A 14313-nucleotide genomic window follows, 5' to 3' on the forward strand; every position below is an offset into this window, starting at 1 on the left:
AAATTTTTTCATCAACCACTTGAGAAGATGTGGAAGAAAGGATGACTGACCTCCACTCATTGCAAATGCTGTGATAAATAGGGGAAACACATTGTGTGCATGTGAAAACTCCATAATTTATGAAGAAAAATGTTATTGAGACGGTCACTGAAACATGTACAAGAAAACCAGATAGGGGATACACATTTGCTACAGAAATAAGAAAGAAAGGGTTCATATGATAACTCGGAAGCTTAGAGTGAACAAGCGTTTTCCAAACTATTTGAGGTTAGAGAAGCAGTTTATTTCCATTTCTATTGCCATTATTGTGTAATATAAGCTATGTTATTGTATGGTGTTGTAGGGATATTATTAATAGTGCAACTGGATCAAGCCCGTGCCATTTATTTATTAACTTATTACCACATAAGCATCAAGAATCATAAAAAAATACTGCATTCCTCAAGTGGGACCTAACAATTAGTCAAAAAAATTCAAGTAATTAGTAAAACCAAGATGTCCCGAATAAGAACAGATAACCCACAAGAAGTAGGTTACCTTCTGCAGCTGCCAACAGAAGGCCCTTTTCCAAAATCTGTCCACAGTTTGCGTCATGTCCCCAGAAGGCGCTCTTTTTGTCGACCTCAACATCCATAACAATATATCAAAATTCAATCGTTGAATCCCCCTCAAAAGCCGCATTTTCTCCTTTAGTTCAACACAAAAAACATCTTTTACATGCTTAATTCATTTCACCCAATCTAATCCATAAGAAGAACTTATCTCTCCTTGTCTTGCCTTTGTTCCCGAAATACCATCCATTCTAAAAAAAACATTTTTCCATATCATCTCACGGATTTTTCTTATAGCCAATGGCAGAGCCACGTTCATGGGAGGGTGGGCACGTGCCCACCCTGACCCGAAGAAATCCCTTAAGAGGGATATAGGCAGTACCCACCCTGACCCGGTCAGGGTGGGCACTGGTGCTGGTGCCCGACCCAATCCTCCCTCCCCCTTTTGTAACTTCTCACTAAATCCCCCCTCCCTCCCTGATTTTTCCCTAGACTTTTTAGGATCTCTCTCTCTCTCTCTCTCTCTCTCTCTCTCTCTCTCTCTCTCTCTCTCTCTCTGCGACTGCGAGGCTCGGTTGTTGAGTCGCTAACCCCACCCAGGCACTGTGAGGCTCCGTAGCCTGAGTCGCATGAGTCCTGACCCCAACCAGGTTGTTTCGCCTTCGCTGACCCCACTCGCCTCCGCCCCTGATGGCCTGAGTCACCTGAACCCACCCGCCTCCGCCCCTGTCCTCACCAACCCAAGCACGAGCAACCCTGTTTCACTCTCTACGAAGCTCCGTCCCTGACCCCACCCACCTTGTTCCACCTCCACTCCTGACCCCACCCACCTTGTTCCACCTCCACTCCTGACCCCACCCACCATGTTCTGCCCTCCCCAAGGCTATGCCCTTGACCCCACCCACCCTGTTCTACCCTCCTCTCTCTGTCAGATCTTTCAGGTAAAATTCTAAGATTCCTAGCGAAGTTGTCATCACTTATTCTTTTTATTATTTATTTGGGTTTTTGTAGAGTTTTTGAGTTCTTTTTTTTATAAAGATATGTGTTTTTTTTACTTCGTTTTTGTGGGTTCGGTTGTGTTATGGTGTAATCGTTGCTTGAGAATGAGATATATTAACTTATTCAAGAACTTAGATCATTTTGCTTGGATAATCAGTCAATTTAGGACTTTATTGATAATGTAATTAAGATTTTTTTACTTTCTATTGGTCTAGTTTTGACAGATAAAACATATAAAATAATTTATTTTTCTAACAACAACAACAACTACGCCTTCATCCCAAAACAATTGGGGTCGGCGATATGAACCAACAAAGAAAATCATTATGGGTCTTCCACATGAATCCTTCTCCTCCATTCATTTCTATCCAATGCCATGTCCTCGGTGAGGTTCAAAGCATTTATATCCTTTCTTATCACCTCCATCCATGTCTTCCTAGGCCTACCCCGACCTCTTTTAAATAATATATTTTCCCATTTCTCCATCCTTCTAACTGGAGCATCATTAGGCCTTCGTCGAATATGTCCAAACCACTGTAAACGATTCTCTCTCATCTTATTTTCAATGGGTGCAACGCCTACCTTCTTACGTATCTCCTCGTTCCGAATCTTATCTTTTATTGTATTTCCACACATCCATCTCAGCATACGCATCTCAGCTACACTCATTTTTTGAATATGATGTCTCTTGGCAGCCCAACATTCCGTACTATATAGTAAAGCGGGCCTAATAGTCGTCCTATAAAACTTTCCTTTCAACCGCAATGGCATTCTACGATCGCACAACACTCCAGTTGCACTCTTCCATTTCATCCACCCAACCTTTATTCTAACGAAGACTAAAAATTTGAAAATCATTTATAGAGAAGTGTAGACTAATGATGAATTCTAGTTGTCTTTTCCACAAGTTATAGGGAAACCGGAGAGTTAGCCCCTTGTGGATTAATGATGTAAGAATTAGGGTTTCAATTTTTTATTTGTTTTAAATAACATGAACTTGGATTATGCATTTAGGGTGTCATCTATGTCACAGGGACTCGGCCGACAGGGTGTCACACCTGCGTCGACGCGATGCGACGCGGGTGCACGTGCGGGTGAGGCACCCGGTGCGGTCAACCGGACCCTGGATTGTATCCATTTTTTGGACAAAAAAAATGCCTGATGAAAAGGCTTAGGGGAGGAGGATTAGGGCAATTTTTTTTTGCCCTAATTTTCCTCCTGCCCGAGTTTTTCTCCTGAAGCCTTCCAACAACCCCGATGCTTACGCCGACGCCTTCCGACCTCTCCTCACTCCTCAGGCACTCGCTCTCCATCACTCTCACTTGCTCTCTCTTTCACTCTCACTCCCTCTTTGTCTCTCACTCTCATTGTCTCTTCTCTCTGTCTCTCTCACTCTCACTCGCTCTCTGTCTCTTCTCTTTGTCTCTCTCACTGCCTCTTCTCTTTGTCTCTCTCACTCAACCTCCTTTTTTGGTAAAGTTTTTGGGTATTTATTAGAGGTGGTAAGCATACTTCAATCTATATAGGCTATCAGATAGATTGATTTTGTGGGTTTTCTGCCTTAGTTTGATTTTGGGTATTGTTAGTGTTGTTGTTGGGTTGTTTTCAAGTATATTTGGTGCTTCGGTAGTGCTTTTTTTCAAGTATATATATATAGCATATATATATATATATAATTTTTTATATTTTCTCCCTCCCGCACCCAAGGTTTTTTAAAGTGCCGCATCCCCGCACCCGCACCCGCACCCATGTGACATAGGGTGCCATGTATTTTTCTTTTTTAATTCTTGACTTTGGTTAGAACTTAGAATAATAGAATTTTAGGGTTTTTTTGTTTCAATTAGCATAGATGAGAATTTCAGTTTTTTTTTCAATTAGCACGTATTTGTTTTTTTATTTCAATTAGCATGTATTTGTTTCAATTAACATGTATTTTCTTTTTCTTTTTGTTTCAATTAGCATGTATTTGTTTCAATTAATTCAATTCTTATTCACTTATTAAATACTTATTACTTGTTAGTAATCATTAATATATGCTTTTTTTAGAGGTTATTTAAAAAAATTATGATAAAAATAAATTGGTAAAAGACATAAAATTTATTAAATATGTTTTATGTTCATCTTAGTTTTGAGCTATGTCATAGGGACTCGGCAAAACAGATGCCTCACCCGCGTCGACGCGACACGACGCGGGATCGCGTGCGGGTGCGGTCAACATGACCCTGGGTGCGGTCAACGCACCCAGGGTCATTTTTATCCACAATTTTGGGCGAAAAAAAAAATTCCCCCCAATGAAAAGGAGGAGGATTAGGGCAAAAAAAAATTTTTGCCCTAATCTCTCCTCTCTCTCCCCCTGAGCTCGAGCTCTCCCATCGCCGCCCCAGCTCCGCCGCCCCCAGCTCCGCCTCCCAGGCTCCTCCTCTCGGCTCATCCTCTCCTTTCACAGGTATGTCTCTCACTCTCTTCTTGGGTCGGCTGGGGAGGGGCCGAGCACCCCCCCCCCCCTCTCGGTCTCTTGTTGGGTCGACAGGGGAGGGGCTGAGCCTCCCCTGCTCCCTCGTTTTTCGGCACAGGAGGGGCCGAGCCCCTCCCCCATCTAGCTCTTTTTTTGGGTCGACAGGGGAGGGCCGAGCCCCTCCCTTTTATGTTTTTCTTTTTTGGGTCGACAGGGGAGGGGCCGAGCCCCTCCCCTTTATGTTTTTTGTTTTTGGGTCGACAGGGGAGGGGTCGAGCCCCTCCCCTTTATGTTTTGATTTTTTGGGTCGACAGTGGAGGGGCCGAGCCCCTCCCCTTTATGTTTTTCGTTTTTGGGTCGACAGGGGAGGGGCCGAGCCCCTCCCCTTTATGTTTTTCTTTTTTGGGTCGACAGGGGAGGGGCCGAGCCCCTCCCCCATCTGTTTTTTTTTTCTTTGGGTCGACAGGGGAGGGGCCGAGCCCCTCCCCCATCTGTTTTTTTTTGGGGGGTCGACAGGGGAGGGGCCGAGTACCTCCCCCATATGTTTTTTTCTTTGGGTCGACAGGGGAGGGGCCGAGCCCCTCCCCCATCTGTTTTTTTCTTTGGGTCGACAGGGGAGGGGCCGAGCCCCTCCCCCATCTGTTTGTTTTTTTCGTTGGGTCGACAGGGGAGGGGCCGAGCCCCTCCCCCATCTGTTTTTTTTTTTTTGGGTCGACAGGGGAGGGGCCGAGCCCCATCTGTTTTTTTTCTTTGGGTCGACAGGGGGCCCCTCCCCCATCTGTTTTTTTTTTGGGTCGACAGGGGAGGGGCCGAGCCCCCCTCACTCTCGCTCTCTTGTTGGGTTGGCAGGGGAGGGGCTGAGCCCCCCCTTCTCCCTGTGTTTTCGAATTGATTTGAAAATTGTAATGTATTTTTTTTTGTGTTTTCAGGATAAAAATGACGGATAAAGGGAAAGGACTTGCGTCATCCTCATCCCAACATGTGAGTTCTGCTGCTAGTTTTGCTGATAGTTGCAGTGGGATTGATGATGTGGGGCCACTATGGATACATGTAGCTAAACTTGCAAAAACTAGAGAAGGAGGTGGTGGAAACAAAAGATTTCGATGCAAGCTCTGCGAAAAAGATTTTGTTGGGTCTTACACAAGAGTGAAGGCTCATTTGTTAAAGATACCAGGACATGTCATTTCAGCTTGCAGAAAAGTTGATGAGGCAATGCGAAGGCAATACAAGAAAATACAAGAAGAATATGAGAAGAGAAAGGCAATGGCCGATTCTTCTGCAGTCAGTGTGCCATTTGCAAGCCACCAAGAAGATGCTGAAAAAAAAAAGAAAAGTCAATCTAGGAGGTAGAGGAACGATACAAGCAGCATTCAATACATATGGAAGAGAAAAATTGGATAGAAAAGTTGGGAGGTATTTTTATTCTGGTTCACTCCCATTTAATGCGGCTAGAAATCCTTATTGGAAGGATTTAGTAATATCCTTGGCAAATTGTAATTTGAGTGGTTATGTGCCTCCAAGTTCAGAAAAAATACGAACCACACTTCTTGCAGAAGAGAGGGCAAACATGGAGAGGTTGCTAGAAATTAAAAAATATTCATGGGAGCAAAATGGAGTTTCCATTGTGTCTGATGGATGGACAGATATTCAAAGGCGTCCATTAATCAATTTCATTGCTTGTTCGCTTAGTGGCCCAATATTCTTGAAAGCAGTTGATGCATCTGGGGAATATAAAAATGCAGAGTATTTGAAGGGATTGTTTATAGAAGTGATAAAAGAAGTGGGTGATCAGAAAGTGGTACAAATCATTACAGATAACGCTCCGGTTTGTAAAAGTGCAGCGTTGAGTTTGGAGAGTGAGTACCCTCATATTTTTTGGACTCCCTGTGTAGCACACAGCTTAAATCTAGCCCTAAAGAGCATATGCAACCCCAAAGAAGAAGAAAATTCACAAGCATATGCTTTATGTTCATGGATTGAAGATTTAAAAGAAATGTCAAAAGCATTATGAATTTTGTTGTTAACCACCATCGTGCTAATGCTATATTTAATAGGCATTCTTATTTGAAATTGTTGAAGGTCACTGAAACACGTTTTGCGTCCATCATTGTGATGATGAAGAGGATTAAAAGAGTGAAGAATGCTTTGATTAACATGGTGACTGATGAAAATTGAACATTCTATCGTGTTGATGATGATATGAAGGCTCAAGAAATTAAGAAATTCATTCTTGATGATGAGTTTTGGGACAGAGTGGTATACTTCCTTCAATTTACGCAACCTATTTGGGAAATGTTAAGAGAAGTTGATAAGGATGAGCCCCTATGTCACATGGGTGCGGGTGCGGGTGCGAGTGCGGGTGCGACACGGGTGCGGCACAATTTTAAAATTTTTGGACACGGGGACTCGGCAAAAAAAATATATATATATATATATATATATATATATATATATATATATATAATTTTATTTTATTTTTAAAATGCCACAGGTGTCTGTGCAGTCACAGACTGTGACTGTGCACAGTCACAGCACTGTGCACTGTGCACAGTCTGTGACTGTGCACACTGCAAAGACTGCACAGTCACAGTGCCTTTTTTATATATATTTTTTTTAAATAAAAAATATAAAAAATTAGTTTTTTAGAGACATTTTTGGACTCGGTCAAAGTTGACCGAGTCCAAAATGTGGACGGACTCGGCCTGGACTCGTTGACCAAGTCCGACTCGGCGTTGACCGAGTCCGGGCCGAGTCCGAAGCCGCACCCGAGTCCGCACCCGTGTCGGGGCGTGTCGACTCGGGTGCGGCACCTCCTTAGCCGAGTCCGTGTGACATAGATGAGCCCATGCTTCACAGAGTTTATGAATTGTGGGATAATATGATTGAAAAAATACAAGTTATAGTTTTCATGCATGAAGAAAAAAATCCTGCATTGGATGATTCAGATTTTTTTAATCATATTCATTCAATTTTAGTCAGAAGATGGGATAAGAGCAACACTCCTTTGCATTGCATGGCACATTCTCTTAATCCAAAATATTATGCAAATAAGTGGCGGGCTGGTGGTATTGGTCGTGTCCCTCCAAATTTAGACCCAGAGCTATCAAGACATAGAAATATGTGACTTTTTCCAGAAGCATATCTTCTACATCAAGTCACACAAGAGTTTGGAAAATTTTCATCTTCGAGATTATATGCACCGGCATTATTCGCGAGAGAAGAAGATAATAGATCCTATCACATGGTGGTCAACATTTGGATCAGAAACACCTCTTCTGCAACGTCTTGCATTAAGATTGCTATCGCAGCCTGCTAGTTCATCTTGTTGTGAAAGAAATTGGAGCACATATTCTCAAATCCACAACATGAAGAGAAATAAACTCACCAGCAAGCGTGCAGAGGATTTAGTATATGTTCATTCCAATCTTCGATTACTTTCGCGAAGCAATGATGAATACAGGTACTAATTTGCTCTCTTAGTTATTTGATTATTTCTTAGTTTTCATTTAAATATACTTGTATTGTATTTATCATTTTTAAATTGGGTTTATAATGCAGACAAGGAACATCCAAATTTTGGGATGTAAACCCAGAAGAGTGTGACTTCGAGGGAGAACATGAATTCAACGTAACAAACATGGATTTAGCTGAGCCCAGTATTCCTTCTAATGATGCATTTGATGATGAAGAAGAAAATTATTAGCATCCATTACTTCATCAGGATATACTTTGGTATGTAATTTAGTTTTTTTATGCAATACTTATTTGATTGATATTTAGGTCGATTTATGTAATTGCTTTACTTATTTGATTGATAATTTGATATTTAGGTTGATATACTGCATGCATGATGAATCATATTATGAGTTTATGACAATGTTTACTTTAAATGTTAAACTGTTAAAACTTCAAAATTATATATATATATATAATTTTTTTTTACATTTTTGCCCCTGCCGCACCCCCGCACCCGGGTTTTTTGGAAGTGCCGAATCCCCGCACCCGCACCCGCACCCATGTGACATAGGTTTTGAGTGACTTGTACTTCTAATTATTTATAAAACATTTATGATGTCCTTTGTAGATTTTTTGAAGGATTAACTAATTAATTGGCAATTTATTTGTAGGATGTTTGTGTTCCTTTGTCACATCTTGCTGAATGCATTTCAAGATCGAAGCTTGAGCTTAGTCACATTGCATTATTCATGGAAGGTATTTTTTTTATCTTTATATCAAACAAAGTTAAATTTTGGATTATACATAGAATGTTATTATGATACTATGCAGTTATAAATAATTTTCTTTATTACTGAAAACATATTGTTTAGTTTCAAACAAGGTTCCTAATTATGAATATGAGGCTACGTAGTTCCTCAAAATTTTTTATACTTGCCGGCATAGTTTGTTGTCATAAATTTTTTTATTGTGCATTTGTGGCCACCTATTAGACCCGCTTTACTATATGGTACGGAATGTTGGGCTGCCAAGAGACATCATATTCAAAAAATGAGTGTAGCTGAGATGCGGATGCTTAGATGGATGTGTGGAAATACAATAAAAGATAAGATTCGGAACGAAGAGATACGTAAGAAGGTAGGTGTTGCACCCATTGAAAATAAGATGCGAGAGAATCGTTTACGGTGGTTTGGACATATTCGGCGAAGGCCTAATGATGCTCCAGTTAGAAGGTTGGAGAAATGGGAAAATATATTAGTTAAAAGAGGTCGGGGTAGGCCTAGGAAGACTTGGATGGAGATGATAGGAAAGGATATGAATGCTTTGAACCTCACCGAGGACATGGCGTTGGATAGAAATGATTGGAGGAAAAGGATTCATGTGGAAGACCCAAAATGAATTTCTTTTTTGGTTCATATCGCTGACCCCAATTGTTTTGGGATGAAGGCGTAGTTGTTGTTGTTGTTGTTGTTGCATTTGTGGCCACCTTAGCTTAAATTCCTGGGTCCGCCACTGCTTATAGCCATTGATTCAATGATCACGAATCCTAGAAGCATATTACGGAATCTAAAACCCAAATTGTGCGGTAACTCACGCAAATTTAACCAAATTCTCCCATCTCTCCCCCAATCTCTATGAATCCAATTCATGAGATAAACCTAAAAAATTCAACAACTCCACAAAACTGAAAACCCTAAAACTCAATATACCAACAGAACTCAAACCCTAAAAATCATCAAAAAACCTTACGAGCCAACAAAGCTTGAGGAATCAATAACCAACCAACAAAACAAACAAATTAAAAGAATTCCACAGAGAGGGTGGAGGCGAACCGGTGAGCATGATAATGGAGGACTCCGGGAAGTGGAAGCGGTTGACGAGGAGGTACTTCAAGCACTTGGCGTCGTTGATGCACCCCTTAAGCTCGTGCCGCGAGTACCGGTACGAGATGCCGCAGATCACCGCCTTTTTCCGCCCGTGGGCCGACGTCGGCACCGGCGAGTAGTGCGTCGGGCCGACGGCGGCCGGCGGTGGTGGTCGGACGGGCGACCAAGAGGAGGGAGGGTGGGGGTTGGGGAGGGATCTGGGTTCGGCGATGTGGGTGACGGCGTGGCAGACCGCGCACCTGATGGAGCGGGCGTCGGGCGGCAGCTGCAGGGGCGTCCTGCAGTTGGAGCAGTTCACCATCATCAACATCTCTCTCTCTCTCGACTGGCTACTGCCTGTGATCTCTATTTCTCCTTTTTTTTCCTTCTCCTTACGAATTCTCTTCTTCGTAGAGAATGAGAAATGATGGTGATGGAACAGAGAGAGAGAGGAAAGAGGAATGGAAAACAACCGTGGAGAGTAAAGCCAATCAATAGTCGGTATTTCGAGGGAAAAAAGCAGCCCTCTGAGAGAAGCCAGATGGGCCCCATCCTACCAGCCCCACCAAAAAAGTTGCTGGGTGTTGACCTCTGTAAGGGAAGGGATCGCCCGATAAGTATCGTAATGGCAAAAAAAACAATACGAAACAGGCCTGAACCGGCTATTTTTCAAATAAATCAAAAAAAAATATGAAATACATTTTTTATATTTTTTTAAATACTATTTTAATAATTTGTAACACCGCATCATTCTCTGGTTAAAAGTTGGGCGATACAAATCCGTATAGCCCGATCCACATGAATCATTTTGAAATCGATTCAGTACCAGAGACGATACTGACAACATTTTGACAGCCACACATCTTGCATTTCTCAAGATGAGTATGGTGCCCATCTCGAAAAATGTTAGAGATGGATGGTCATCAGTGCTGCTGCATATAAAGCTAATTCTTTTGAAAAAGTTTACAAGAATACACTTAGCTTTTAGCTTATTTATAAATACAGGCTTAGCTTTTGAGATATTAAAAATACATGCTTAGTTGATAAGGGTGGGCAACAGGCCGGGCGGCAGCCAGCCATGGGCCGCCATGATTTTAGGCCGGGGCCTGTTAGGCACCGGAGCCGACCCGCAAGCTACCGAGCAGGCTCGTGGGCTACTGAGCCGGCCTGACTTATTTATTATTTTTTTACTAATATAAAAATTTTAAAATTTAACTATTACATAGTAACTTAGATAATTATTACTATTTATCTAATTAGTTGCATGGCAACTTGCTATTTGTTAATTATTAATATTTTACCTAATTAGTTGCATTAATTAATAATTAAGTTTTGGTGTAGTATCGTATAAATAAAGAGAAATAAATGAGTTTGGGATGGGTCGAGCCGAATCCAGCTTGCTTCATATTGGCTCATTGGGCCAATTATGAGCCGGATTATGGGTTTCTTTTGAAACCCGAGCCCCGCTAAGAACTAGGCCAAAACCTGGCCCATTAGTAAATAGGCTAGGACGTTGATCAGGTCGGCCGGAGTCCCACCACTATTAGTTGATAAATAATTCTCAAAAGCTAGTTATGTGTTTGTAATTAGACCAAAAGTTAGGTGTGTTTTTTATAATATTTTTTCTTCCAAACGAAGATGTGTTTTTCATGCACCTCTGCCGGATCTAGTCGACGACGTGCTCAGCCCGAAGTCTGAGACCTTGAGGTCGTCGTTCTCGTCAAGGAGGAGGTTCTTTGGCTTGAGATGTCGGTGGTAGACGCCGATCACTGCAGAGATCGACGATGGAGATGAACAGAGAGAAGTAGCATCGGGCAGTCTCCTCCACAGATGGTGGCATGGTGGTGGAGGTGGTGGCAGGGGAAAGGCGAAAGAAGGGGACAAACAGGATTTATCTGGTCCTTAGATCAAACGGCTCATATTGGTTATATATATATATATGGACGAAACAAACATCGGACGCTTGAGGCATTGAATGAGGTTGGACGTGCGGCGTCTCACCGCGCGTCAATGTGACACTGAACTACCACTAAAAATTTAAAAAAAAAAACATAAAAAAAAAAATATGCACCGCTGATCACGTGTACGATCTGCGGTGCAAAAACCGTCTGATTTGTATCATACAGTTTTAACAGGTTGACAATACACTCGTGTGTCTCTCTCAATATACGATGATTGAAGGACTCTCCTTCTCCAATGTCTCCTCGATCAAACCTCATATGTTTGTTTTTTTATAATTTATTTAGTAAAAAATATGCTTTACACAAAGGCTTTAGGACATGTAAGCACGTTTCTTCAAACGTGAAAAATCTATGATTCACAATTTATTTAAAACATTACAATACAGAGTATTGTAGAGCATTTATTTTTAACACTTAAAAAAAAACATATCTAAACATTGAAAATTCATAATCCAAAACATGTCGCTCACTAAATGAATGATAAAAATCTAATATACAAAGCTCGATTGATGGAAAACCAAATCATTAGAGAAGGATCATTGTCAAATATAATAGTTGTAGATTTTGAACCATCTCTTGGATGGACGGTCTTCCTTTACTATATATATATATATATATATATATATATATATATATATATGCTAAATGGGCACGATGCTAAATAAAACATGTTATTGAGGATTTTCAGTATTTTTTTCACAAATCCAACCCCATATGTGTTTAGTATGATTGATTTTACTAAAAATCGATACTTGAATCATGCATTTTGGTTGGAAAATATATAGTATTTTGAGCCTAAAAAATTTATGAAAATTGTAGGCTGTTAATTTTTGAAACCTATAAAATCATATCCATGCATCAGAATAAACTAATTCCTATAAAAACAATAATATAGATCAGTTCTTGGAGGATTTGATTTCAATGCATGGATAGGTTTTTATAAGGTTTTAAAAATTAATGGCCTATAACAAATACCAAATTTTCATGAAAAAAATGCATGATTCAAGTGTCCATTTTTTAGTAAATCAATCATGTTGAACAAGTCTATATGGTTAGAATTTTGAAAAAATACTAAAAATCTGATTCAATATTTTATTTAGCATGGATCTTATATATGGGTTTATATTTAATACAACTTATTGTAACTACAATCTAGTTGGAATCTCACGATGCAAGTTATTTTTACTCAATCTAACCTCTCGTAGATGTGCTAGGTATTTTCAAATTAGTGAGAAACGGCTTTTGGATCATATTTTCGATGAAAAACATTTTTTTAAGTTGAAAAAAAAAAACAATGCATTTTTAAAACCATTGCTTTTTTAATCACCGGAAAAACCTATATACACAAGTCGGATTCCAGCGACTCAAAAGCCGGTTCCCACTAAAAACCACGTGTAGATCACGTACATGGGGTCAATTTGACTAAAAGAAATGAAAGTACTAACTCTAGTATATGTAATTTACTCATGGCATTCTCTCTCTCTCTCTCTCTCTCTCTCTCTCTCTCTCTCTCTCTATGAGAGAGAGACAACCCTTTTAAACTATGAATATAACGAATCAAAGGGTGCTTAAACAAAATAATAGCTTGACGTTATTGGTTGCCTGATAATCAAAGGTGTCGTTTCTCCAAGAATTGGAGCAGGTGACCAACCCTACATGTGGGGTAGCTGGATAGAGACATTAATAACATAATAAGAGCTTTATGTTATTAATGTTATCCCGCAGTTGTGTTGAAGGTGGTATGTTTATCAGGAACTGCTCTTCGGATCAAGTTGCTTCAACAGAAAAACATGATTTCTTTAACCAATCGTAAAATTTCAGTATATTACAGATCGTTGATTTTTGAAACTGATAAAAACTTGCAAACACAATACAAATTGACAATTCTAAATACGTTAAAGAAAAAAAAAACAATGTAGAACATATATGTAAAGCTTGGCAATCTTAAATATGTGTTTTTACTAAACAAACCACATAGATCATAAGTCTAGAGCTTGATTAAGAATAAATAAAATAAAATAAATATGTAGTTTTTACCAGAGGGTATGGTACTAATGAGTATAGACAATTTATAAGCTTAGTGCATTTTTTGGATTTGGCAGAAAAGTGTTTAAAAAGAAAAAGGTAATTTATATATAGGCGCCTAATGTATGACTAAATTATATTTAGCGGCCTGAAATTTCAAATATTTTAGATAAATGCTTAATATCATATTTGGACTATATCTAGGCCACACTTACAACTATCCTCAGATCCAGCTCTAAGTATGACATAATTTCACTATATACAGAAGCAGCTCTAAGTATGACATAATTTCACTATATACGGAAGCCCAAGTGGTTAGGGTAGTTCTGGGAAAGACCGTAGAACTCTACCTGGTCTAGAATTGGTTCTCACTGAGACGGTGGCTTGTCCTTTGTACGCTAGAGCACTCACCGGTTATTATTTGGTTCAAAATTATACTTTTGTTAAAAGTCTTTGGCAATTTGACCTTTTTCTTTGCTTAGTTTTTTTAGTTTGCATTTTGGCAAAAAAAACTACTTTATAAAAAATATTTAGTCACACATTGAACATCTTTGAAAAATATTTTGAGTTTAAAATGTTGGGAGTTGGCTTAGAGGGGCTTGTCAATTAAACTTTAAACTTTAGACATTGGACTTCGATTCGAATTGAACTCGGTCGGGTCTTGGTTTGACTTTAACCAAACTTTTTATCACTTATTTTGGATAAATTTGTATCTCATAAAATTATTTAATTATCTTTTACTTTTTAAATCATTTTGGTAGTTGATCAAGATAGTCAAAGGTCATTTGCAACTTAATTTGGAAGGGGGGACACTTGAACTTAATAGCTAGCCTTAACATGTCCAGGAACGTTGGGACGTTAGTGAGCACAAGCGGTAACACCCAAAATTTATAACCCCAAAATATGAGATTTTTTTTGCAAGGCCTTATCTATGACATTATCGCTTAATAGCCCACTAAAACTGAATTAGAGAAAGAGGCAACTAAGGATATGAACCCTTT

At 39.8% G+C, this 14313-nt stretch overlaps 1 protein-coding gene across 2 annotated transcripts in view; it reads right to left on the bottom strand.

Moving 5' to 3' along the window:
* The window catches only part of LOC149813527 (metacaspase-1-like), a 28876-nt gene extending 19106 nt beyond the window's left edge, over window positions 1–9770 (bottom strand). The window contains exon 1 of one of the 2 annotated variants that reach the window (XM_089992047.1): window positions 9294–9770. In XM_089992047.1, coding sequence (XP_089848173.1) covers window positions 9294–9657 — 364 coding nt within the window. In that variant the 5' untranslated portion in view covers window positions 9658–9770. The remainder of the gene's footprint in view (window positions 1–9293) is intronic. The other variant, XM_089992048.1, reaches the window with a different exon arrangement.
* Between the last annotated feature and the right edge of the window lie 4543 nt (window positions 9771–14313).

Source organism: Nuphar pumila, chromosome 16 (genome assembly GCF_984573655.1).
Source record: "Nuphar pumila chromosome 16, dmNupPumi1.hap1.1, whole genome shotgun sequence".
Lineage (NCBI taxonomy): Eukaryota > Viridiplantae > Streptophyta > Magnoliopsida > Nymphaeales > Nymphaeaceae > Nuphar > Nuphar pumila.